A 27,316-nucleotide genomic window follows, 5' to 3' on the forward strand; every position below is an offset into this window, starting at 1 on the left:
CTCTCTGTCTCCTAAGTGAATAGATAAAATTAAAAAAATAAAATAAAATAAATAAAACCTAAAATTCCAGCATAGCAATCTGATTCTGAACTGGGAGCTGTATGAACCACATGGAGATAATCACAAAACTTTTAGAGCAGATGGGGACAAAGAGAAAAAAAAGACAAGCAAACTCTTTCCATTGAAAATAAGTCTACAGATATTTCAAATTTCCAAAATTTCAAAATTTCAAAAAATTTCAAAACACAGCAAATATATCAAGAAAGTCAACAAAATTAATATTCGCCCCAGATAAAATTTGACAAATGAAACAGTTTGACAAAGACTTTAAAATTGATACAGCTGATCCTTGTTATTTGTGGATTCCAATAATCATGAATTCACCATTTCTCTAAAAATTTATCCCTGTCATTTGCAAACATGTGCAAAGTGGCAAAAAATTTCAGTTGTCCAGCCAGCACATTCCCAGCTGAGGTGGTGCGTTCTTGCGTTCTTGTTTCAGCTCTCCTCGTATAAACAAGTGTCCTTTTCACAATCTACATAATGCAGATTTTTTACATTTTTATGCTTTTTAATGGTGATTTTTAAAATGACCCCCAAGCATAGTGCTGAGGTGCAGTCTGGTATTTGTAAGCACAAGAAGGCTGTGATGTGCCTTATGGAGAAAATGTGTGTTACATAAGCTTTGTTCAGGCATGAATTATAATGCTCTTGGCTATGAGTTCAATGTTAATGAATCAGTAGATATTAAATAAGGTGTCTTTAAACAGAAACACACGTAAAACAAGATTATGTATTGGTTGGTTGGCCAAAGTATGAGCAGAGACTCATTGGAACTGTGAGCAGTGATAGTATTTTCTAATTCAGTGTTTATGGTGACTTGATAGAAAATAACCACCATGAATAATGAGAATTGACTGTATGTGTTTAAAAGAAACACATTGGGAAAAAAAAATAACCATTGAAAATAAATAGTAAATGAGAGGGGAAACGAGGCAAAGATGAAGTAATAGATTGATGAACAAAGAAAATTACCTATTAGAAATTTTACAATAAAAGAATCTTGTAATTGAAACAAAAATCTCATTAGATGAAATAAATTACCTAGTGGACACAAAGAGAGAACTAATGAATTTGAAGACAGCAATTAAAAATTTACCCAAAATACAGCTCAAAATTCCAGATACCTGGATATAACAGAGCCTATAAAGGATAGAGAACAAGTAAAATGCTCACTGTCTACATACATGTAATAGGAACTTCCAAAGAAGAGAATGGGGGACATGACATTTCGAATATTCCAGAAAGGAAATTCTGAGGACAAGAGTCCTCAGACTAGAATTGTGGTATAAGTGCTGAAGAGAAAAAACAAAACACACACTACACGTGTCACAGTCTCCAACACAGCCAGCATAGTCTGACATGAAAGAAAAAGGGAAAAATACGAAAAGCTATCAGAGAAACAACAGATCATCCATAAAAGAATGAAAATTAGACTAATGACAGAAACTTCTCCAACACGCAGAGTCCAGGAGATAATGAGTTAATATCTTCAAAGTGCTAATAGAAAAGAAGTGTCGGTGTAGGGGCGCCTGGGTGGCACAGCGGTTAAGCGTCTGCCTTCGGCTCAGGGCGTGATCCCGGTGTTCTGGGATCGAGCCCCACATCAGGCTCTTCCACTGTGAGCCTGCTTCTTCCTCTCCCACTCCCCCTGCTTGAGTTCCCTCTCTCGCTGGCTGTCTCTATCTCTGTCAAATAAATAAATAAAATCTTTAAAAAAAAAAAAAAAAGAAGTGTCGGTGTAGAATCTGGTGCCCTCAACTATCAATCAAGAGTATAGGCAAAGACCAAAGTGTGTTCTGATACACAAAGACAAGAGAGTTCACTACCCACAGATTTTCACTAGAAGTTCATTACAGGATGAACTTCAGAAAGAAAAAGGGGGACTCTAAGAAACCATACAAGCATACAAGAAAACGATGAGCCCCAGGGGGTATGAGTGTGTCTGTGTATGCATGTATGTTTCGTTACTAATATTCCTGGTTCTCTATTCCTAATGAGCATATGGGAGTATTGAACTTTTCCAAGCAATTTAGGCAAGACTATATATATGAGAAGCTTTGGCCACTGAAATGTGAGTTGAAGTGATGTATATTATTTTCAGGAGAAAGCAATAAAGGGTCAGTTGCACAGTGTCCATGCTCTTTGCCCTTGTCATTGTGACCAAGGAAACCATGTATTCCAAACCCTTGCTTCTCAAAGAGGGGTTTGGGGATCAGCAGCATAAGCATCAGCTGGGCTCGTGTGAGACCTGCAAGAGTCTCGTGTTCCCTCCAGGTCTGTAGAATCAGAATCATCATTGTCATGAGAGCCTCGGATGACTCGTCTGTACGTTAAAGTTTGAGAAGCACTGTTCTATCAGATAATACATCCTCTCTCAGTTTGGGTCACTGAGTTACCCCACAGATAACAGCTACTGTACAGAGTCAGAGATTCTGAGTAGGAAATAAATCTTGGCTGAATTCAGCCAAATAGATATTGGAGATAGTTTGCATTTTCCGAATCACTTAACCTGGAGCACCTGAGTGGCTCAGTCAGTGAAGCGTCTGCCTTCGGCTCAGGTTATGATCTCAGGGTCCTGGGATTGAGCCCTGAGTCGGGCTCCCTGCTCAGCAAGGAATTGCTTGAGATTCCCTCTCTCCCTCTGCCGCTCCCCGCCAGCTCGTACTCACTCTCTGTCACTCTTGCTCTCTCAAATAAATAAATAAAATTTTCAAAAAAACACCTACCCTATGCTGGCAGCTATGGTTAAGGTGGTGGTAAACAGAAGGGTCCCCCAAATATACCCATGCCCTAATCCCTGTAATTTATGAATATATATTACTTTGCATGTCAGTAGGAATTTACCAAAGGTAACAGATCTTAAGACAGGAAGCGTAGCCTGAATTATCCAGGTGGGGCTAGTCTAATCGTGTGATGCCTTAAAAGCAAAGAGCTTTCAACAGCTGGAGGCAGAGAAGAAACAACAAAGGAAGTCAGAGAGACTGCCGCATAAGAAGGCTTTCGGGCACTGTCACTGGCTCTGAAATGGAGCGGGCCCTGGTCAAGAGAGAGCATGTTGGCCTCTCGCTGACAACTAGCAAGGAAAGAGGGACTTCTGTCCTACAGCCCCAAAGAGCTGAATTTGGCCAAAAACCCGAATGAACTTAGAAGTGGATTCATCTCCTGGCTCCAGAAAGCAACCTAGCCTTTCCAACACCTTGCTTTTGGCCTCAAGAAAGAAACTTAAGTAAGCCAGGGACCCAGTCAGCCACGCTCAACCTGGACTTCTGTCTTCCAGAACCGTGAGATAATCAATCTGTGTTTTAAACACCTATGTTTATGGTAATGGTTAAAGTAGCGATAGAAAGGGAATACAGTCATAGGGCGCCTGGGTGGCTCAATGGGTTAAGCGTCTGCCTTTGGCTCAAGTCATGGTCCCAGGGTCCTGGGATTGAGCCCTGATGTCAGGCTCCGTGTTTAGCGGGGAGCCTGCTTTTCCCTCTCCCTCTGCCCCTCCCACCCACTCGTTCATGCTCTCTCTCTCAAATAAATAAAATCTTTAAAAAAGAGAGAAATGAATACAGTCAGTAAACCAACTGTTGAACACAACTTTGTTTTCATTTAATGTTTGTGTATGAACAACATTGCAGTGTTTAGTATGTTAAGATCTTTGTTGTATTTGAGAAGAGGGTAGAAACACCCAATACAGTGAAATTTTTACCAAAGTCATGTTGGTTATTAAAAAATTTTTAAGTATGGGGCGCCTGGGTGGTGCAGTCATTAAGCGTCTGCCTTCGGCTCAGGGCGTGATCCCGGCCTTCTGGGATCGAGTCCCACATCAGGCTCCTCCGCTATAAGCCTGCTTCTCCCTCTCCCACTCCCCCTGCTTGTGTTCCCTCTCTCGCTGGCTGTCTCTCTCTGTCAAATAAATAAATAAAATCTTTAAAAAATATATTTTAAAGTATCCATTAAAGGAATGGAAATGGAACCTGTAATTTCCAAACTAGCACAAGAAATACTAGAAAACAAAGAGAATCTTGCTAACCTAATAGAATTTCGGGAAGAAAGAAAAAGATAGTAAAGAAAAGCCGGAACACACAGAAAATAAAAAACAAGATAGCGGTTGTTCAAACTTAACAAAGCAATTCCACAGTTTTCTTGAGTGTTGTTTCTCTTCTCGGCTCTACAAGAATTACATATACGCTTTTGGTTCCATATCCTTGCCAATGCTTGATCTTATATGACTTTAACTTTTGTCTAATCTTGTGGGTATATTCCTGGAACATACCCAACTTGGTCACATATATTATACTTTTTGCATACGTCTGGTTTGGGTTTGCTAATGTTTTGTTCAGGTCTTTTGCATGTGTGTTTATGAGTAATTTTCTTTCATATACGATCCTTATCTGGTTTTGATAAAATGAATTAAGCATTCTCTCTTTTTCTGTCTTTGGAAGAGTTTATTTTAGATGGTGATTGTCTGATCCTTTCATGTCTAGTAGACTTTGCTTATAAAGTCATGAGCAAGATTTTTTTCTTTGTGGGAAGATTTTTAATTACTGATATATGATGTAGAGCATAGTAGTAAAAAGAATAAAATTTGGGGCCACACTCTCCATGTTCATTCTCAATGTTGAGTTATTAACTGTGTAAAAGGCATTTAACCTCATGGTGCCTCAGTTGTCCCACCTGTAAAATGGGACACATAGTTGTGTCATCAGGACTGAATGAGTAGATATATATAAGCCACATAGGACAGCGCTCAGTTCATGGTTAATACTATGTAAACGTTTATTTTTTATTGTTATTTCTGTTTCTTCTTGAATACTTTTATCCTCTTGAATAGTTTTTGCCTAAGATTAAATTTTCAAATGTATTGGCATGAAGCTGGTCATGCTTTTCTGTTACTATCTTTTCAAATCTGGCTGTGTCTGTGTTCTTTTTGCATCTATTAATAGTGTTTGTTTGGGATTTCTGTTTTCTTCATTGTACCATTTAATGTTTTCAGAAGTTCATCTATTTTATTAGTGTTCTTAAGTGGCCAGTCTTTGGCTTTGTTGAGCCTCTGGTTTCTGTATTTTCTGTTTCATTGATTTTTTTATTCTTTGCATTTGTGTCATTTATATTCCGTCTGCTTTCTTTGGATTTATTTTATTACACTTTCCCTAATTCCTTAGGTTTGATGCTCAGTGTATTAAATTTCAGACTCTCTTGTCTTCCCATATAAATGTTCAGCCAAATACTGCTTTGGTTGCTTCCCACAGTACGATAAAGGGGAATTCATTATTCAGTTCTAGGTATTTATAACTTGAAGCAAAAATAATGGAAATTTGAAAGTCATTTACAAGCCTACTAACTCCCAAATATATGGCAGTTTTCAAATCCTCTTTATTGGTCTCTAACAATTATATTGTAATTTTGTTAAAAGTGATTTTTTTTTTTACTCAATTTCTTTGAAGTGTAAGATTTGCTTTATGACCTAATAGCCATGTGTTGTTGGAGAAAACATGCAGTCCCTCATCTGGAGGTGTAAGCTTCTATATATGAGTATATCACGCATTTTAAATGTGCTCTTCAAATCTCTTACTTCAATGATTTTTTTTTAACCTGCTGGAGAGAAGGATTTTTGAAATATTCTACTTTGTTGGTTAATTTACCAATTTCACCTTGTGATCTGTTTGGACTCTTTCAAACATATCCTATTCATGGATATACATTTTAAAATGGTTTTATCTTCCTGGGGAATTTAACCTTTATTCATAATGTAGTGACCATATTTATCAGTAGTAATGCTTTTTGCCTCAAAAACTGTTTGTCTGATTAGTATAGCTAGTCTGCCTTTCATTATGTTAGATTTGTCTCCTATGTCATTTTCTATTCTTTTACTTTCAGTGTATCTCTATCTTTAAATTTATGAGTATCTCATGTAAACTATTTTTTTTTTAATTGCTGTCTGGTCATCTTTGCTTTCTTCACTCTGTTTACACTTACTAAGATTACTGATAAAATTTGAATTATTTCTACCAACTGATTTTGGGATCTCTAGTTCCTACTTCAATATTTCTTTTTTTTTCCTTTTTTTGCCTTCTTTGAACTATTGAGACTTTTCTATTACACTTTTCCTTCTACTGGTTTTAAAGTTATACATCCATTGCTATTCTTTTAGTAGTTACTCTAAATATATGTATACTGAAAAGCTAAAGTTAAGTAACATCTATACCTGCCTAGCAAACAGTTCAAGTCTTTCAAAACATTTTAACTCTAATTACCCTCCTGCAAGTTTATATGCCTTCGTTGTCAAGTGTTTTGGCTCTATTTTTATTAACCCCACAGATTAGAGGGTTTATATAGTCAATGTTTTATATAGTCAGCTCATCTTTAAAAACCCCACAGATTAGATACTTGATATAGTCAATATTTAGCTATACTTGAAATATTCCATTTTCTTTGATCCCTAGACTTTCTTAAATCCTAGATATTCAAGGTTCATTTTTTTCTGTCTGGAGTACATACTTTAGAAGTTCTTTCAGTGAGGGCTCAATAGAAGTAAGTGCTCTTGGTTTTCTTGTTGTTTGTGTAAAATATCTGTATTTAGTTCTCTTAAATATTACTTTTACTGTGAAAATAATTATCTTTTCTTAACACTTTGAGGAGGTGTGCATTGAATTCTAATTCCCATTGTAGCTGTTGAGAAACCAATTGTCATTCGAATTGTTTTTCCCCTGTCTTTTCTGTTATTTCTTTTATGATTTTGTCTTTATTACTGGCATTCTGCAGTTAGCTATGATCTGTGTAGGAACAGATCATTTATTTATCCTGTTTGATTTTCATTGGACTTTCTGGTGTGGGATTTATATTTTTAATTATTTTTCCAAGAAAATTCTTGGAAAATAACTTTCTCATGTTTTCTCTATCCTTGCCTCTCTGTACCGTGTCTTCTGTAATTTCTCCGGCTCTTCCTTCCATTTACCAATGTATCTCCCTTATTGGCTAATGCCCTCTTAATGCCCATCACCCAGTTACTCCATCCCCCCACCCAACTTGCCTTCCATAACCCTGTTTATTTCCCAGAATCGAGAGTCTCTAATGGTTTGTCTCCCCATCTGTTAGGTTTCTAAAGCCATTCTGTGTATTTCATTTGCCTATTTTCTTTTTTTAATAGTCTTTTTAAGAATTTTCCTTAAGCATATTGGATTTTATTTTGTAATCTGTGTCTGATAATTTTCCTGTATGAATCCTTTGTGTTTCTTTATTTCATGCCACCTTGTTTCCTCATATGTTTTGTGATATTTCAGTGTGCTTCCATGATTGTTGAAATTTAAGACCACTTTCCTTGTAGCCTGGGTTAGCGTATGTACTTTCTGGGAGAACTTACATTTGCTTATAAGGGAGATGATGTTGAGATGGGGTGGTGATCACGAATCAAGACCGCTTTAAACAAAGTTCTTCATTGTCCACTTTGTGTGAATTGTGTCCCGGATTCTTCTGAGTCCTGTTATTAGGAATTCTGAGGGAGATTTTTGCCCCATTCCTCATTGGCAAGTTTCCTTATTGTTTTTCTCAACGAAGCTGAGTGCTTTTGTTTTGTTAATGTCATCCCATTTTATTTTTTAAAAATAAACTCTATTGTTCACAGAAGTTTTAGGTTCACAGCAAAATTAAGCAGAAAGTACAGATATTTCACAAGTGCCTCTCCCCACCACAAACACAGCCTTCCCAACTATCAACATCCCCCGCTGGAGTGGGGGTGCATTTATTACTATTTATTTGTTTAGCATTTATTACAATCAGTTGACCTACATTGACGTATAATCACCCAAAGTCCATAGCTTACATTGTGGCTCATTCTCTGTGTTGTATATTCTATGGGTTTTGGCAAATGGATAATTTCATATGTCCACCATTGTAGTATCATACAGAGAAGTTACAGTGCAGTAAAAATCCCTATACTCTATCCATCACTCCCTTCTTTATAACCCAGAAACCACTAATCTCCTTACTATCTCCATAGTTTGGCCTTTTGCAGAAACTGAGTGGGTTCCCCCCCCCCCCCTTTTCCTAGTCTACTCTTTCTCCCAGGGTTTTGTCTTAGGGTCTTGGCATTAGGAGGGGGACCTTGATCCTCTTCCACAGCTTGTAGTCCATAGACGTTACCCCTTGTACCCTGCTCTTAGAGGCTACGAAAATGGAAAGCTCTAAACCACCAGGAAACCAGCAGATCCCTTTAGGATATACATCAATTTCCTCTCTGGATTCATGCTTTCTCATTCCTTTTGTCCCTGAGGAAAACTCCTTGCCAACTCAGCTGTCCATTTAACATTTATTTTATTTTATGAATTGTAGTGTTTTTTGGTGTTCTGTAGTAGGAAGCTTCCTCAAAGAGTCTAGTCCTACATGTTGTTACATCTAGAAGTCCCTGCATCCAGTCCTTGATTGGATTAAGTTTACTTGGCATAAAGTTTCTGCCAGGCCTACCGTAGTCCCTTAGTAAACCACGAATAAAATACAAGGTGGTTAGTTCAAGGATGAATGTACAGGGTGCTATGGCATCTCGGAGGGAGTTGCCTTTCACAGGCTGAGAATTGGGAGCTGTCAGAGAAGATGACCAGGAAGTGATACCTAAGCTTCAAGGAGTCATCCAGGTAAATATGGAAGCCATATTGGATCAAATCAGCCAGAGGAACTCAGCACTGAGAGAATGACAAATATTCTAATGTAAAGTGTGGAGAGGTTGGAGAGAAGTCTGGAGAACTGAGCCTCTAGAACAGCAAAGCACGGTCGGCTCCCGCAGAAACCTGCCGAGGTATTTATCACATTGCCATGTTCACACTGAACAGGAAAAACAGGTTGTAACAGTTCTAAGTGATACTGACGGTGTGCATCATGGCTCTTTCCTTCACCACCTTGTCCGGATTCAGGCTTAAAGGGAAACAAAATAGGAGGAGGGGTCATCTCTGTTCAAAAGTCATCTTCTAATTTTGAGTTATCTGCCACTCTTCCTATAATCCTATAGCTTGATATATGGCCTCAGTACCTATCCTCCTCCTTTAAATGGTAAGCGTCACAAAGGCAGGGAGTTTTCTGACTTCTCTCCATAGCCTGGTATTTGGCAAGTGTCTCCGTTTTTTGAACATAAGTAATTAACAGTTACTGGGATGGTTAAGTAGAAAGGGTTATTATTCATCCTAAGCTGACTCTAGATATGTTGAATCCATTTGCATCCCTCTTTACTTGCCTACTGCTGCCCACGGAAGGAAATGGAAGTTTTACAGGCAGAGGACAGGAAAATCAACTTGGGAGCAAGACGCTCTTCAGGATGAGGCTAGAGCTCAGAGGCTATGCTTTAAGTTTCAAAGGACAACCTGAAAACACTGGGTTTTAGGGGTCAGAAAATATATTTCTCTAATTCCTTTTTAGTTTCTTAAAATATGCCCGTGATCCAAGATCAACAAACTAAGAAGCATGAGCGCATAGGAACAAAGCTGAGTGTTGTCATCCATTAAACTTATAACCCAGTACATTTGGCACATGATATTGTTTGATTAGATTCATATGTTAAGGCATTCAGATAAGTCACTTAATTAAAATGATGTTTAAACAACTAAATAAAGTAGTTCTAGAGGCAGCGAGGCAATGGGGAAGGCAAACCTGGATGAAAAAAAGCCCAGTCTGAGGTCTCTCTGATGTCCCCCTAGAGCTGTGTTGCCCGTGAATCACTTCTCCCTCCATGGTATTGGAATAATAGCAGTACCATACATTTGTTGAGTACTTACCACGTGCCCATACGGATTTAAACATTTTACTTACATTAACCCATTTATGTCCCCTTTGCCCACAAAGCCACCGTAGGACACTACCAGCCACCTTTCGACCAGGAAAAATCTTGAGACCATAGGCAGGGATAGACCTTTCCCTTTTGTTTAGAAGCTGACTCATTTCACTGTGTTCTGAAAATGGCACCCAATGGTCCAATCGACGGCTGTAACTGGAATCTGGCAAGAGAAGCATTAAAGGAGCAGTGATGGACCTGTCCTCTTGGGCAGGGCAAAAAGGAGTCTGGGATGAGAGAGAAGGCAGAGGTATGATTAGTGACACATGTAGGTCTTAGGCCCCTAGGAAAAAAAAAGGGAAAAAGGAAGGAAATTTAGAGAGGGGACTGGGAAAAGATAGCAAACAACGTCTAGGTCCTTACCCAAAGAGTGCCCGGAGGTTATTTCAAGTCATTCACGGTATTCTATCACCTGCCTCCCAAAAGCAGCATTGATTAGATACAGTGCCAGAAAAACAGACAGCTGTCAGGATTCCAAGGCAGCCAAAATGAAGCGAAGCTTGCAAGGCCACATCAGGTGGTTTGTGATAGACTGTGATGAAGAGAAGGTGAAGCAAGACTGCTGAGGGCTTCTCTCAGTTGTCTAACATGGCATTTATCTTTGAATTGCTCTAGACAGTGTCCTTTTCCATTTTTCTTTCAAGTGACTGGCATAAGCACTGCATGTTCTGGAAAACAATTTCAGTCTTCCTATTTGCTCCTTTGTAATGTATCAAGCTTTATTACCCTTTTCCAATAAATAGCAACACAGTGCAATTATTATGCAATAGTAACAGCTGAAGTATTTACCTGCTAAAATGTTCCCCTTGTCCTAGTCTTTCCTCTAATCTGACTCTGCCACAAATATTTTGGTAAATGCAGCCTGAAAACAACAACAACAACAACAAAAAAAAAATTATGTAATTGTGTGCTTATAAAATAAAATTGTATGCCTTGTCCCAAAAAAGATTATAAATGACCACTTCAAATATGCTAATTTAGAAGGGGAGGGGAAAACATTTGTTTTAGACTATAAAAAATAGTAAAAAGGGAGAAATGCTGATAGAAGATACTGCTAACTTGGAGCTAATTCAGAGAAAGGGACTAAAAATAATAAAAGGCCTCAAGGAATGAATATTTTCAAAATTGAGAGAATTTAAGAGTCTAACATGACAAACTACCACCAGTCCTACAAATACCTCTGGGGAATTGGATTCCAAGAGTCTGCATTGTTCAAAGGAGAAAAAATAAAAGCACTGAAATAAAAGCTACCCAAAGGAAAAAAAAAATGAACTTTTAAAACTTAATGTTTTAAATGTTTTTACTTAGATCAGCTCTCAGATGCCTGGAGTCATTAAATTAGCCAGGCGAAGCATTTGTTTTCAGATAACAAGCTCTAATCAAGTAAGTAGGGTGTGGTTAATGATTTGTTATATCATACATTTTGAATCTCTTGTGTCTGGACCTGAATAACACACTGGAATGGTTTAGAGCCGTTTAGTATACCTGGAACCAGTGTTCACTTAGTAGACACAGAGTAGGGCACACCCAAAGCTTGAATAAACTAGAGAGTTCCATATTATTTTACAGGGTCGCAAATCTGAAAAGATATTCTTTTATTGAGCATAAACCTGATCCAGAGTAAGGCATTAAGATGGCTAATGATTAATTTTTTTGTGGGGACGTAGTTCCCTTAAAGATGTTATTTGCCAAACGTGTTGACAGTTTGGAAGGAGAATAAAGAAAATCTGCAAATCTTTTACACCAGGAAAAGCAAGAACAAAAACAAGGACTTTTAAATATATCTTGTATATACGAAAATGTAGTGTCCCAAGAAAGTCAGTTGGCATTTTCAAAAGGGAAGAATGAGCCAAGAACGGCCTCTACCTACTGTAGCACCACCCTCCAGAATCGACCCCATTTTCTATTCTTTGCACTCACAATGATGTGTTAGAGATTTAAATATTATGCTCTTGAAATATAATAGAATTGTCTCCATGCAGACTGTCTAGACAGGGCAGGGATGTCTGTTTAATTTCATTTTACGTAGCAGCTAAGAGTCTTCTACAAATAAATGCTTTTGATGGTGATGTTGATGTTACTATAAGCAAGTGGCCAAAATTTGGGGGATAAAGCTTGATACCTTAACATTAGCACTTTATAGTGCATGCATATAACATGGAGTGTTCTATGAAATTTACACATGTCTGGCTATTTATTGAATAATAAATAATTTCAGCACATTTTATGTTTCTTAATATGACCCTGTTCAATTTGTTTTTGTTGAGGAGGAACTATGAATCTGCCTATTCAGAAAGCAGGCAAGAGTCTCTACTCACTTTTCCTAGTGTCTGAAATGTACAAGTATTCTTGTACATTTGTGTTTTAAAGAAAGAAAAATTAGATGTCCCATCAATGAGAAAGCTATCAAGATTTAGATTTCCTGCAAGATTTGAGAAAATAGAATTGGAGTTTCTACAATGAAAAATAGCACCTCTGTTTCATTTATTTAATGTGTTAGTCACTTATTCTTTTAACAAATACTTGAGTACTAGTATATAAGAGCAAGCCAGTCAAAGATTCCTGTCCTTCTGGAACTTATATGCTTTAGTGGGAGGAGACGGATATTAAAATTAGCATGATAAAGGAGTAAATTATATGGCATACTTGATGGTGGTTAAGTGTGATGGGGAAAAAGGAAAGGTTGAGAGGATAAAGAGGAATCAGTAGTGGGAGTGGGTGTTGCAATTTCATAGAGCGTACTCAGGGTAGGTCTATTTGAGAAGGTGATATTTGAGCAAAAACTTGATGGAGGTAAGGTAATTAGCCACTTGGAATCCGAGCAAAGAAAATTCCAGGCAGAGGGAATAGATAAAGCTTGTATCCTAAGGTTAAAGGATTCCTGTAGTGTTCAAGAGAGAGCTAGGAATCCAGTGTGGTTGGAGCCAAGTGAATAATGGAGACAACAGGAGGTGATGGGGCCAGATCTTTACCTCCATCTGAGATGAAGATTTTGGCTTTTATCTGAGTGAAATGAGGAGCCATTGCAAAGGTGTAGCAGAAAGTTTACACAGTTTGCTTTATGCTTTAATAAGCTCACCATGGCTGCTGCACTGACAAGTCTCTAAGAGAGCAAGGGCAGAAGACAGATGATCAGTTAGGAGACTTTGGCAATAATGCAGGTGACATAATGGTGGCTCAGACTAGGTTGTGGTCAGATTCTGCATACTTTGCCTATAAAACCAATCTTTCCCAACGGATTGGATGTGGGAGTCAAGGATGACTCCAAGGCAGCGGTTCATAAAGTGTGGTCACCAAACTAGCAACGTTAGAATATCAGGGAACTTGTCAGAAATGCATATTCTTGAACCTCACCCCAGATCTACTGAATCAGAAACTCTGGCGGGTGGGGCCTCAGCAGTCTTGTATTTTGCACAAGCCCTCCAGGTGACTCCGATACATCCTCAAGTTTGAGAACCACTGCCTGAAAAGGATGGAGTTGACTGTGACTGGGAAGGATCTGGGAGTGAACAGATCCAGGGAAAGAGAAAGGATCAGGGGTTCAGGTTTGGACATGGTGAGTTTGTGACGTCGTAGACATCCAGATGGGGAGGAAGCCCTTGAATACCAACGTCTGAAGTTCAGGAGAAGAGTCTGAGCTGGAAATAGAAATGGAAACATTTGCTATGTTTCTGATCAAATACCATATTAGATGGGTTGTATCAATGGATATGTGCTGTATAGTGGTTTCACCTTAACATTGGGAGTTTTTTTATATTAACTTTATAATTTTATTTTCTTATATTTTATTTACATTGTGTTAGTTAACACTCAGTGCAATATTGGTTTCTGGAGTAGAATTCAGTGATTCATCACTTACGTGCAATACCCAGTGCTCATCACAATATGTGCCCTCTTTAATACCCATCATCCATTTAGCCCATCCCCCACCAACCTCTCTCCATCAACCCTCATTTGTTCTCTCTCATAAAGAGTCACTGACGGCTTGTTTCTCTCTCTCCTTTTTTTCTTTTCCCCCTTCCCATATGTTCATCTGTTTTCTTTCTTAAATTCCACATATGAGTGAGGTCATATGGTATTTGTCTTTCTGTGACTGACTTATGTCACTTAGCATAATACCCTCCACATAATTGCAAATGGCAAGATTTCATTCTTTTTAATGGTTAAATAATATTCCATTGTGTGTGTATATATGTGTGTGTGTGTGTGTGTGTGTGTTTATACACATCTCACCTCTACTTTATCCATTCATCAATGGGCATTTGGGCTCTCTCTATTCTTACCTGGCAGGGGAGATACCATAATCACCTTAACTTTGATTAAAAGAAGAAAGCCAAGTAAGAGACAAAAATATATAAACAAGGCAGCCTGCCATCTACTTCAGTGTGCTAAGAGATTTGAGAGCTTTAGGGGTATATTTTCCAGAGCCTCCATCCATTTATTGTGATGAAAACTTGTAATCTTTTCCTATTTTACCATCAGTACATTGGGGATTCCTAATATTTTGAGGAGAAAACTTATAACTAGTAAGATTTTCTAAAGTCATCAAGTAGCTGATAAATTTCTATATATGTTTTTATCATGAAGAAGCAATGCTAAATTGCCAGCGAATAGAGCCGATGCCTTACTAAGCAACTCTGTTTTCTCGTATGGTGACATTTATGAAGAATGGGTGGTTAGGGCAGGATGAAGGGGAGATAAAAAATTCAGAAGAACAGTTGCAAGATAGGGAAGTAGAGTGGGAAGCATAGATTTCTTCCATTGCTACAGCTCACGTGGCCACCTAAATACACTTTCTGCTGTTTTCTTGATATTATCCGGTATTAATAGTGACTCTGTAAATAAAACCATAGAGTCAGAATATGGCACTCATATAATATGTTAAGTGAAACAGCAAAAATTAGCAGGAAAGGCCAACCCCTGAATGACAGAGATAAAGCAGAGAGCTGTCCCTTTGGCAAGAAAATGTCTTCTTTAAAAAGAAAGAAAATAAGGAAAAAGTCATGCTTCTGCTGACTCTGAATCTATTTTCTGTATATTTTTCCAAAACCATTTGAAAGGCCTTTCAGATGCTCCCACCTTAGCTGCTGAGATATCATCTTTTACATTTCACCCAGTGAGTAAACTCTGGAAAGGCTAACTCTCTTTTATCCCACAATGTAATCTGATCCACCTATCATCATCAGGGGACATCTGGGATCCATCTTATCTTTCCCACTGGCTAGCTGATTAACCAGAAAGTGTTTTGAATTGGATTCATATATGGCAGAACTCCACGGACTTTATGAATTATAATGGGAGCAAATAAAAGGTCAGATTTTATTTCTGTGCTTTTAAAGAAGAAAATTCTGTTGCCATTCGGAAATCAAGTGCTTAAAAATTGGAGAGAAAAACTATTATGCTGTATTAATGGCTAAATACAGTAATTCATGGAATCATCTAACTATTTTAAATAAAATATACTTTTTTGCAGAGTGGGGAAATCCTAAGTCAGTAACCTGACAGAGAGTTGTCAATTCACAGGCATATTATGGTTAGTTGGAAATAGAAGGCCAGGGAAAGTGTTAGATTGCTCTTTCTTGCTGCATTTCTACTTGATGGTTTTTCTAGAGACATAAGAGAGGCTGGAAGTGGGGGAACTTTAATCCAGTGCATCCTTCCCACACATGTTTTTTGCCACGTTCTTAGAGAGGGATGTGTTTAGTTCAAATAGCCACTAGACTTTTCAGTAATCTTAATTATTTTTGTCATTGCTACCTATGAGCCAGGTTCAGTGCATAAATACATAAATAATTCATTTGTTTTAATTATCCCCACTGAAAACTCATGATTCCTGCTACTAAGATTTGATGAGAACCAAAATCACGTTATATATATCCAGTACATTCTACATTCAGTATAACCTAAGGGAAACTGATGACATATGGTATCATAAAGCATCTCTCCAGAAGCTAATATTTCAAAGGTGATGCCCAGGATAAGACATTAAATATTTTTCAAAGCAATTAGGGCATCAGTTTCTAAATCTGATTTCTGGGAGGATACTGGTCTCATGAACCAAATTATAATTAAAAACTAAAAACTTTGTACATGGTGAATCTCTATACAGATGAGAGCTCTTCTGTTGCAATTATTAATATCGTACTGGTGGGGCAAGAAGCTCCGATGACTTTGCTTGAGTTTCCACTCCTGCAGCTGGGTGATCCCAGGTGTATCAGGGGTTCAATGAGGGTCTTGAACTCTGCTTGAGATGTTTTGGGTTCCACAAAGAAGCTTTTGCCAAATCCTTCTTCCCTTAATTTTTAAACATGTGTATTTCAAGGGAAATTTGATTCATATGTTTCTGATTCATTTACACTTAAATCATCAAAATGTTATTTTGTAAGAGCTATTTGATGTCCAAGAAGCTTTCTGAACCTGTTTTATAAGTCCTCTTAAGTCCTTTTTCTTAAAACAGGAAGTTGCATTTTGCCAAGTACAAATAAACTAAAACATTAAAAAGGTTCAAGTCCAGTTTCCAACTCTCAACTCCAGGTTTTAAGTACATTCTCAATTTAGCAAAATGTATTTTCCCACTCCTAAAAAATATGGGTGGAAGAAAAGACAGTAATGATAAAAGTGAGTAAAGGTATTCCCAAGCATTATTATTCTTAGAGACATGTCTCCAGTTGTGAAAGTTCATGAAACCTGTAACCGATACCCTTGCAGCGATTAGATACAGGTGAGTTGAGAACAGGACCATCAGTCTGCTCCTCCGTTCTCTGTTGACTGTTTTCATCACAGAAAAGAAACCTCAAAGTGCTAATATTTTAACTTTTTACTTATTTTACCTTTGAATGCCTTTGAGTCTTATTTATTTTAGTAAAGATGGGAAGACTCAACACATGTGGTTGAATAGAACGGACTCTAAGAGACTCTGCAGTTTTATGTCTGTACTAAGATGATGTAACATCAATTTAAAAACATAACTGACACTCTTCTCGGAATTGGATAAATGCAGAAAATTATCTCTGGTTCATACTAAGAGGTCTCTTAATTATATATTACCCTCATTACTTTAATGTAGAGGTGATTCAGCCTGACCCTGTAATTCTCTTACAGCTGATTCACTTTCCTTTCTAGAAAAAGGAGGTAAAAGTTAATTACGAGAGGGATTTGTGACCATTCTAAACAATTTCCCCAACGATCTGCTTTCTTGAGTCCACTTCAATATTTCTTTTGTACTACTGAGAAATCAAGTGATTCTTGGGATGGCCGATATTACGCAACTGAAAACACTTAATTTAAACATCATTAATAAGGGGCACCTGGGTGGCTCAGTCATTGAGACGCCAACTCTTGAATTCAGCTCAGGTCATGATCTCAGGGTCATGAGATCAAGTCCCCTCTCGGGTTCCTCACTCAGCGGGGAGTCTGCTTGAGATTCTTTCTCCCTCTCCCTCTGCCCCCCACACTCGTGCTGTCTCTCTCTCTAAAATAAAATAAAATAAACATTATTGACTAAACTATCAGTTCTGCTATGGGAGCTCACATGCAGTGGCCACCAGGGAAACTTGTTGATCATAGACAGCAGGTTTTATTAACAGTCTCTGTTGTGTCTCAAGTGGGGGAAGTTTAGGAAAAGGATGTGTAGATTGAGGGGCAATGTTCAGTCATAGGGTTATCTCGGGACAGATGCTAGTGAGTGAGGTCTAAGCAGAGACTGGTAGGATCCATAAACAAGTTGTGGTCTTGTTTTTAACGGGAGCCCATCAAGAGTGACTGCTTAAATCTGCTTTTGCTTTTATTTTGGAACACGTGGTCGGAAAGGAGCTAGCATTAAAACATTTAAGTTCGGACAATTTGTGTTACCATTGTACAACTTACCTGTTGTGTAATTCATAGCACAGTTTTGTAGGGTATGGTTTTTGTTTTATTTCTCATGACGAACAACGAAATATCACAAGAGACAAAATATAACATGCTTATTGATTAATTGATAGGCTACAATTCAAAATTTTTTAAAGTTCTATCATTTACAAAATTAATAAGTAATGAATTTTAATTATACTTTCTTCAGACAATATTTGAAATCACTTAAGCCTCATTGGGTACCTATGTGTCTATACCTATATTATATAAATTATTTTTCCTTTAATACTATGTTTTAGTCACTCCAAAAACATATATAATACTATCCGTAAAATACCTTGGAGATTTTATATTGCATTTTAAGCTATTTTATGTTCATCTTAAATAAGTGTTTAAGTGTTTATCCACCATCTTGCCTAGAAAGAATTTGTGCTGCTCCAAATATTAAAACCTTATATGCTACTTACTAGTATCACTAAAGTTTGAAAAAAGAGTCAGGAATTCCATTTTATGAAATAGAGTAATGCTGTTCTCGCAATGCTTCTTTAAAGAGATTTTCAGAGCATGAAACCTTGTATGAGAAGAGCCCTCAAAAATGGTGATGGGGTAACCGAGACCTGCTAAAGGCCACATGCAAAGCCCTATTTGAGATTTTTAAAAATTATAGTAAAAGCCTTTCAACAAATGGATATTCTTTTTTTTTTTTTTTAAAGATTTTATATTTATCTGAGAGAGAGAAAGAGAGAAAAAGCACGAGCGGGGGGAAGGACAGAGGGGAGGGAGAAGCAGACTCCCCACTGAGCAGGGAGCCTGAGATCATGACCTGAGCTGAAGGCAGATGCTTAATGGGAGCCACCCAGGCGCCCCGACAAATGGATATTCTATAATCTTCCATACTAAATCCTAATCTGAACACGTGGAGAATGAAATAAATATATCCAAAAGCCTTTCCGAGGGATAGGTGATTCTTGCCTTTTTAAAGTTGAATATCATTTGCTTTCACTCAAATGTATCGTGTTTTAGATAATAGCCATCCTGAGTTATAGTTTTAATTTTAAAGTGCCCTTTATAAGATATAGGTTTAAAACATTCTTATTTTCCACTGGTCCCTGCCAATGTGATTTAAAATTCAAATTCAGAGGATCTCTCTCCAGCTTTTTCTCTTCAGTGGCTTCATTGAATAATCATAGTAATAGCTACCATGTACCGTCTTCCTTGTGCCAGCATTTGGCTGACATAAGCCCATGAAATTCTTACAGTGACCTTGAGAGCTGAGTAGTAGTATTGCCTCTGTTTAAACAAAAGAAAACCTAGTCTCAGAGAGACCCACTGTATCGTAGCCTTGCTCCCATCCGAGAAGTCCAAACCTTTCCACTCTGCTGTGTTGCCTTAAGCTAAGGAAATTCAGATATAAATGCTCTTTTCTCTTTTTTGTTCCCCATATTTAATTCTAGATACTGTGCAGCCTAAGTTGTAGAAAAACTTACCAACAACTCCACAAAAAATATTTGAGTGAAATTATCCCAAATTTGTGCGGCGAGCTGCTACAGTATTGTCATAGCTTTCATTATCAGAACTGAAAGCAACAGGCATGTTTTTCGACTAACCCTCTGACTTCAGTAAGTTCTGCTTAAGTTACAAGGAAATCGAAATGGCATTTCATTGTGGGGGATCCATGGACCAGTCAACATCTTTCAGAAAACAGATTTCAGGGTGACGACTTTCCCAGTGAATGTCAATCAGATCGATCTCAAGCTGATTACTATTCCATCTAACTTTAGTCCAAAAATATATTTCCAGGTGATTATTTTTCTCAAAGCTTTACATTTTTCAAGGCCAAAGAATCATATGACCTCTCCGATGATATGGGAATGCCCATCTGTAACAACCAGGACATTTGTGTTGTTTTCTAGGACTTTGACCGACCCCGTAGCGGCTCCAGTTTTCTGTTTGGGCTGCCCTTTTCACCTGTGTGTCCCTCCCACCTCTCTTCTCCAGGACTGCCCACCAGAGGCAGGCGATTTCCGGGCTCAGCAATGCTCTGCTCACAACGATGTCAAGCACCATGGCCAGTTTTATGAATGGCTTCCTGTGGCTAATGACCCCGACAACCCATGTTCACTCAAATGCCAAGCCAAAGGAACCACCCTGGTTGTTGAACTAGCACCTAAAGTCTTAGATGGGACCCGTTGCTACACAGAATCTTTGGATATGTGCATCAGTGGATTGTGCCAAGTAAGTGCTGGCTTCTTTCCATTCTATTTATCCAGAGGGTTTTAGTGTCTCTGTGTAAATAGCTTTTGTATACTCCTGCTATCTCAGTCATTCAGTGTTACTTTTCCTAGAATTTATGGAGGATGACAGATTTGAAAATTGAAGTTTAATTTCAATTGAAACCACAAATGTTGTAGCTTGTGTGAAGGAAAAGAGGGCTGGAATTGTTTCATTCTTTCTTCGAGTCTCAGCTGAGTGTGAACGGCTAAAAGTTCTTGAGTATGTGTGTCCCTTTTGTATTAGACTCCGAAATTACCTCTACCTCGGTTGTCCCTGAAATGTATTTGTATGTACGTGTGTGTCTGTGTGTATTTGGAGGCATCAATTCTCATTTACTTAGCGCTTCAGAGTTACTTGGGTGAGATTAACTCTAAAGTTTCCAGGTAAACTCTGGGCAAATTTATGTCTTCATTATTATAACTGTAATATTGTTGAAAGTTCAGGCAAACTACTGAAGGCATGGCAGTGTGAGCTCAGTCAGATTCATCCAAGAAAGTCTTTAAAATAGGGGTAATAAAGAGGTTTGATTTCTGGTGTCAATTTATCAATTGGGCGGGGAGTTAGTAAGAGAGGAAATTAGTAGTTAGTATGTTTGGGATGTATGTGCCATCTTTATATGAAAATCAACTCTGGATTAGGATGGCCAGCCTAGTTTTGGGAGCACGCAGTGGCTGTGTGCTATACTTGACCATATACTTTTATATTTCACTAAGTAGCTATTTTGAGAAGCTTTGCTTCTCCCAAGACAAGATCGGTTGAAATTTTTCTCTCTTCAGAATCTCTAATATCTCAGCTAGCAATATAAGAATAAGCATAAAATATGTTTCAGTAATTTGTCATTTCCAATTCACATGTTTGTTTAAAACCTAAACCTATATTAATATATAAAAGGAGTAACTGTAATGTGAATTGCTACAAGAAATGTGAGGTGTCCCGCGTGATTTTCTGTGTATGAGAGGGGAGACAGATATGCTATACCTTCGTAAAATCTAAACTCACGAGACAGGGAAATTGCGGCACGTCCAAGCACTTCTCAGGTATGGAGGTTGGAGATGATATATACGTGTCTGCAGATTACTTTATATACAAGAGCTATGTGAATTTCGGCTACAAACTTGAATATAGAATCTTACTATTTTAGAGATCGGAAAAGCCTAAGAGATTATCTACGCCATATCCTAGAAAGCCATATATTTGAATATTGCTTGTGATATTTGGGGCTTGCTTCCTTCTCTGGGATTTTCACTGGTGTTGAAATGGAATTATGAAATCTATAAAAGCTTTGGGAATAATAGAGAATTGTAAAGTGAATGCATACAGAAAAAAAAAAGGCTATATTCTAGGGAATGGCAAATAAAATAATAATCCTTTATGTGTGTTTCCTATTGGAGTAAAGCCAATTTTCATTTTGTAAATGAAAAAAAAAAACAGAATAATTACATGATTTTCTGAAAGTTATATGATTGATCAAAATTCCCAGTCTCCTGATCTCTAGTCCACAGCTGTTTGTACTGTATTACACTGATGAATGGACCAAAATAAACAAGACGGGTCAGCAAATTAGGTTTCGTTTATTTCTGTGGCATGGGAGTTCAACATGGCCTCTTTCTTGCCTAGCCTAATCCTGCCAGCTGGCCTCATATATGTTGGCAGCTGAAAGGGAATCCTATCTCAGCAGTGAAAGTATGAATTTTATATATAGTCGATACGGAGTAATAGTGCTGCACGTTCGGTTGCAAGTAAAGCATGCCTCCTTCTCTTCAATTCCCATGAGTTTGACTTTTTAGATTTGGGGGAGGGTAGCAAATGTAAATTATAGAGTTTCTGAAAAGAGTATCTGAAAGGGGCAATAACATGGTAAAGGAGATGAAATAACTCTGATTGCATTTAGGCACTGACATGCAGTTTGGCTGGAGAGCAGGGCACCCCCCACCCCCACCCAGGTCTATAGCAAGAAGACAGAGAGGTGGTTTGGGAGAAAATCATGGATGCTTGAACAGCAGACGGACAGGACTCTGGTAAGCAGTGGGTGGCCAAGAGAGTGTTTTGGTGGAGAAAAGACATAATCATAGCTCTGCCTTAGAGAGATTAATATAGCTGCAGTTGTCGGACTTGGAAGTGCAAGGCTCTAAAGCCAAGGAATCCAGCTGAAAGGGGGCTCTTAGAGCAGCCTACGTGAGGCGAAGCATGAGGCTGGGTCAGGGCAGTGACAGCAAGGAAACCGTAAGAAAACTAAGCCTGAAACCAGGAAGGAGTTTTGTTTTTGATTAAAACTAGGGCAGAGGGTAGAAAGCAATAAATCAAATTAATCATGCTCGGGGATCAAAAACTACAGCTTAATATGAATTTGTAATGGATATAAATTTGGATCCTTGCTACCATTACCATACTAGCCTGTATTTTCATGATTAAAGCCGACTTCAGTTTTATAAAAAAGAGGGAAGGGACAGACGATAGCAAGAGGATAGAGGAATAAAGGTGGGATATTTAAATGCAGTGTAGTATGCATTTTTAGAAGGTCAAGAGTAAAGTGACTCACTGTAAGAAAAGCACTCACTACTACCTCCAAGAGTTTAAACACATAAATTCTATTCTACTTAGAAAAAATTCCTTTATTTAGCATGTATCTATATATTCATATTTTCAGTCTTTGGCAAGAAACAGTAAGAAAAAGCCACGTTTTTGTAATTTCTAAAACTGTCAAAAGGCTCGATGCTGACTTAAATGTGTAGTTTTTCACTTGAACAGCTTCTCCTAGTTTCCTGGAAAAAAAAAAATCATCTTCTCTGCTCTATTTTCCTTCATTTCTACCACATTTGTTGGGGATTCTTAGCTCTTTCTCTGGCTTTCTTTCTGCCTTATTATAACCTTTTTGGTAAGCTGTGTCAAATATTTTTGATGCTTGACAGATATAAATTATAAGTAGAAAGAAGCAAATATCTAGCTTTGACATAGCCTTGCTTTGATAGAAAATAACAGCATAACTACAGAGACTTGTCATTTATAAGTACTAATTATTTCAGTTATACCTGTTTAATGTTCAAGTAAGAACCACTTCCTCAAACTGGGCCTCTAACTATTAAACTATTAAATACAACGATTAAACTATTAAATACAACTGCGGAGTCTTAACCCTTTTGAGCCAGGAGATATCTTAGCAATCCGTAGAGAAGGAAACTGAGACCGGAAACTGTCCCAAGGTCATGATTGAGTGGGTTGTCTGTATTTGTTTGGGTTGCTTCAGGAAAATTCTAGAATCATCGTCATTTATAATAATGTCTTATTCTTAGTAATAGCAGAGCATCATATTAGGCAGTATACTCACTCCAGTGGTGGTAGTAATATTAATCATAAAGTAGCTTCCATTCTTGAGTGACTACCCTACCTAGGCATTTTGTGTCTATTTTTTCTAATACAATGGACATTTGAACACCATGGGTGCAAACTTTGTGGGTCCATTTATACATGGATTTTTTTTCAATAAATACATTAGAAAAAAATTTGGAGATTTGCAACAATTTGAAAAAACTCACAGATGAACCAGGTAGCCTAGAAATATCCAAAAAATGAAGAAGTTAGTTACATCATGAACTCATGAAATATGTGTAGATGCAGCTACTTCATCAGTTACTAACTGGAGACATGCACAAATCTGTTACAGAAAGCTAAAACTTATCAAAACTCCCACACAAAGACAGATTGCACAGTCTGTCTGCATTTTTGTTGTTGAGTGTTAGTTCCACCACCTACAGTGTTTTGTATCAGTACGGCAATATTGATGGAGACGTTTTATGTTGTAAACAGGTGACGTAAACTTACTGTGTGGATAAATGCAGTACAGTACTGAAAGTGTATTTTCCTTATGATTTCCTTAAGCTTTTCTTTTCTCTAGCTTACTTTATTTTAAGAATACGGTCCATAATACATATAACACATGAAATATTGATTAGTCAACTGTTGATGTTATCGGTAAGGCTTCTAGTCAACAGTAGGCTATAAGTAGTTAAGATTTTGGAGAGTCAAAAGTCATACGTGCATTTTCAACTGCACAGGGAGCTGGGCACCTCTAAACCTTGAACTGTTCCAGGGTCAGCTGTATTTACAACTCTCCGCATTAGGGAGCATTATCTTCATTTCACAGCTGAAGACCCGAGGCTCGGTTACAGCACCAGCCCAGCGATACCAAGCTCTAGCTGACTCCAAAGATCTTACTGCTCTGGGGAGGCTGAGTGGATAGAGACGGAAACCATCCGAAGTTCAGGAATGGCTCCCAAACTAGGCTGCATACCAGAATCACTTGGAGAGCCCTTAAAAGATACAACTCTTAGTCCCCATCCCCCAGAAACTCAGATTTATTAGTTCTCTATAGATTGCCCTCCTTACGATCCTGTTGTTTGACCAGATTTATGAAGCACTTATGGGTTGAAAAGCAGACAGGATTTAAAGTTAAAGGACAGGGCTTAGAATCTGGCTCTTCTTTCATAATCTTGATCAGGCTTCCTGAATTCTGTTTTTCAATCTGTGGGAAATAAGATTGTCTCGCAGACCATCGAACACCAAGTGAGATAATTCGTGTGAAAATGCATAAGTGTAAAGTGCTATGGAAATACAGAGAACCTGAAACATTTTAACTTGCAAAATACGTAAAAGTTGTGGTTCCCTGCGTGAGACGTCATCACCCTGTAACAATTCAAAAAAGTTTCTAGAAGGAGGTAAAGTAAGCAACTTCTGATTCATCGTGTACTTCACCACCATCATTTCATAACCGAAATGTTAATAACAAGGACATAATAACCTGATTTCAGAATCAAGGACAATAATTCAAATATACTTTGCCTTGGGGGAAAGTTACTACCCTGTACTTGGGGGGGTGGGGTTGCCTCCAGAGCACAAAAATTGTTACAGGGCTTCACAACTAGCGTTTGGAAAACACTGTCTTTGAGATCTAGTCCAGCCCAGAGAATATTGCTACTAGGTATGATTTTCCCAGGATCTTACAGCTCGTTAATGGCAGGCTAGAGGTCAGAGAACGTCAATGTTTATCAACATTTTTGACTGTGCTCCCTGTGTAATTTCATCAGCATATCCCATGGGCCCAGATTTTGTTCAGCTTTAACGCTATCATTTATACATGAAAACAACAGGTTTGGTGAAGATATCTTTTCAAACCACTCTACTCCCTTTCCCTCCCACCCTAGAATTTGATCATTGTTCCTGGCAGATCACTGTGTTGGTGTCTCGCCCCGACCTTGCCTCTCAAACTGAGAAATACTGGGATTTTTATTTGCTTGTTGTCATTCAAGATCAGAAGAAGTTGGAGATAAGGCCGAGCTGGGGCGGGGGGGGGGGGGGGGGGGGGGGGGAAGCATTCATCATCCTATGAATAGTTCAGAGCACAGGGTCTGGAGTCAGGCTGCCGGTTCGAATTTAGGTTCCATCACTCCTTGGTACGGGACTTGGAGCAAGTTCCTAGCCTCAGCTTCCCCATCTGCAAATGAGGCTAAGATTTGTAACTACCTGATAGGATTGCTGTGAGGATTAAGTAATCAAATGTTGAAAGTGCTTACTATAAGCTTGATAAATACTAGCCTGTAGTAGCAGTAGTGGTAGTAGTACCCAAATCACTTCTTGCCATTGACTTTTTCTCTTTTCGAGTGCATGGTTTAATGCAGTTATACGTACAGAAGGGGATACTGACTTCCCAATGAATGAACAGACCTTCTGTTAATTTCCTATTGCAAACCTTCTCTTACTAATAGCTCCACATTGTACCATTATCAACTCCTGATCCAGGGTAGTGAATTGCATCCTGTCCAGAGTTAATGAGCCATCACAAATAGGATCGGCTCTATTAGTACTGCTGTTATTCATTTATTTTCATTATCCAAATTACCCCATTTATATTTGCTATAAAGCACAAAGCTAGTTTCTGTTTTAAATATATAAAAGAGAGTAGCATAAATTTACAGATAGAACATGTGCTGCTGTTAAAAATAATTTTGAGGTTATTTTGAAGTCAAATTCAGAAATGTGTGCTTTATAGCTATAATTAATGAAATTCATTAGTTAATATCTAATATATGTATATCAAAAAGACAAAGTGTCACTCTAAACCAGCTCTTTCGTAATGAATCTACACATTTATAATATTGCTTCTGGCTATTTTAGAAAATAAACCATTTCAAAAAGGAAGACCTTCTTTTAAGTAATGCCTTATAGAATATAGTTTTAACATGAATAATACAATTAAAAAACAAGCTGTAAATTGGATCATGGAGTTTTGACATTTATATTATGGCAACATTACAATGAACCGTGCTTCTAACAAAGAAGTTCTTTCCATTTTTAATAACTCCTGTGGCGAGTAGTTAGAAATGAATTAAGTGGAATGATTATTTCTCCATTTCTGTCTGTGACCTAAGTCACTGGTATCAAATGTCTACCAGTTATTCTAAAGCTGGTGATGTCAGGAGCAAGGAGTTAGCCGTTCTCCTTCTGTGTTTCGTAATCCACTTCTATGTGGAAGCATGGTGTTGCTTTAAAGACGTAATGTGTAGGGGCGCCTGGGCGGCACAGCGGTTAAGCGTCTGCCTTCAGCTCAGGGTGTGATCCCAGCGTTCTGGGATCGAGCCCCACATCAGGCTCCTCCGCTATGAGCCTGCTTCTTCCTCTCCCACTCCCCCTGCTTGTGTTCCCTCTCTCGCTGGCTGTCTCTCTCTCTGTCAAATAAATAAATAAAATCTTTAAAAAAAAAAAAAAAGATGTAATGTGTATTCTTTCTTTCTCCCCCCTTTGCAGGATACGGTAAAGATAAAACGAGCTCATTTACTAGCTTACTAGTTAAATTTTAGCAAGTTCCTTAGTTTCTGAACATCGTGTATTTCTTCTCTCAAGAAACTGCTACGGGTGGGGTACTGAAGATACAAAGTTAAGTGAGATCTCTTCGCTCAGGAGTCATACCTTTGTAGGGTTACTGTGAAAAATTCAGTTATTTAAAAAAATTACTCATTTAACAAATACCTACTTAGGAATTACCAGTGTGTATGCTTGATACTGGAGATAGATGAATGGAGAGGAAAAAACAGTCTCTGAATTTACACTCCGAGGAGAGAGATGACAAATATATAGAAAATTATACTACCATCACTATACTGCATGCCCCTCACTGAATACAAAAAAGTACACTCAAGTCACTAGACTATATTCTCCTCACTGTAAACAGGGTGCTCCTTGTAAAATACGGATCTGGCTTCATTTCTTCTCTGCTCAAATCATTTCAATTGTACTCTTTTGCATCAGAGTGAAGCCCAAATTTCTTTT

The 27,316-nt window shown here is 38.0% G+C and overlaps 1 protein-coding gene across 5 annotated transcripts in view; it reads left to right on the forward strand.

The window, feature by feature from the left end:
* ADAMTSL1 (ADAMTS like 1) overlaps positions 1–27,316 on the forward strand; it is an 878,957-nt gene that overhangs the window by 567,997 nt on the left and 283,644 nt on the right. For all 5 annotated transcript variants that reach the window (XM_044386899.3, XM_044386900.3, XM_057313473.1 and 2 more), the window contains one exon: positions 19,721–19,957. In XM_044386899.3, the coding sequence (XP_044242834.3) occupies positions 19,721–19,957 (237 nt within the window). The remainder of the gene's footprint in view (positions 1–19,720; positions 19,958–27,316) is intronic.

Source organism: Ursus arctos, unplaced genomic scaffold (genome assembly GCF_023065955.2).
Source record: "Ursus arctos isolate Adak ecotype North America unplaced genomic scaffold, UrsArc2.0 scaffold_18, whole genome shotgun sequence".
NCBI lineage: Eukaryota > Metazoa > Chordata > Mammalia > Carnivora > Ursidae > Ursus > Ursus arctos.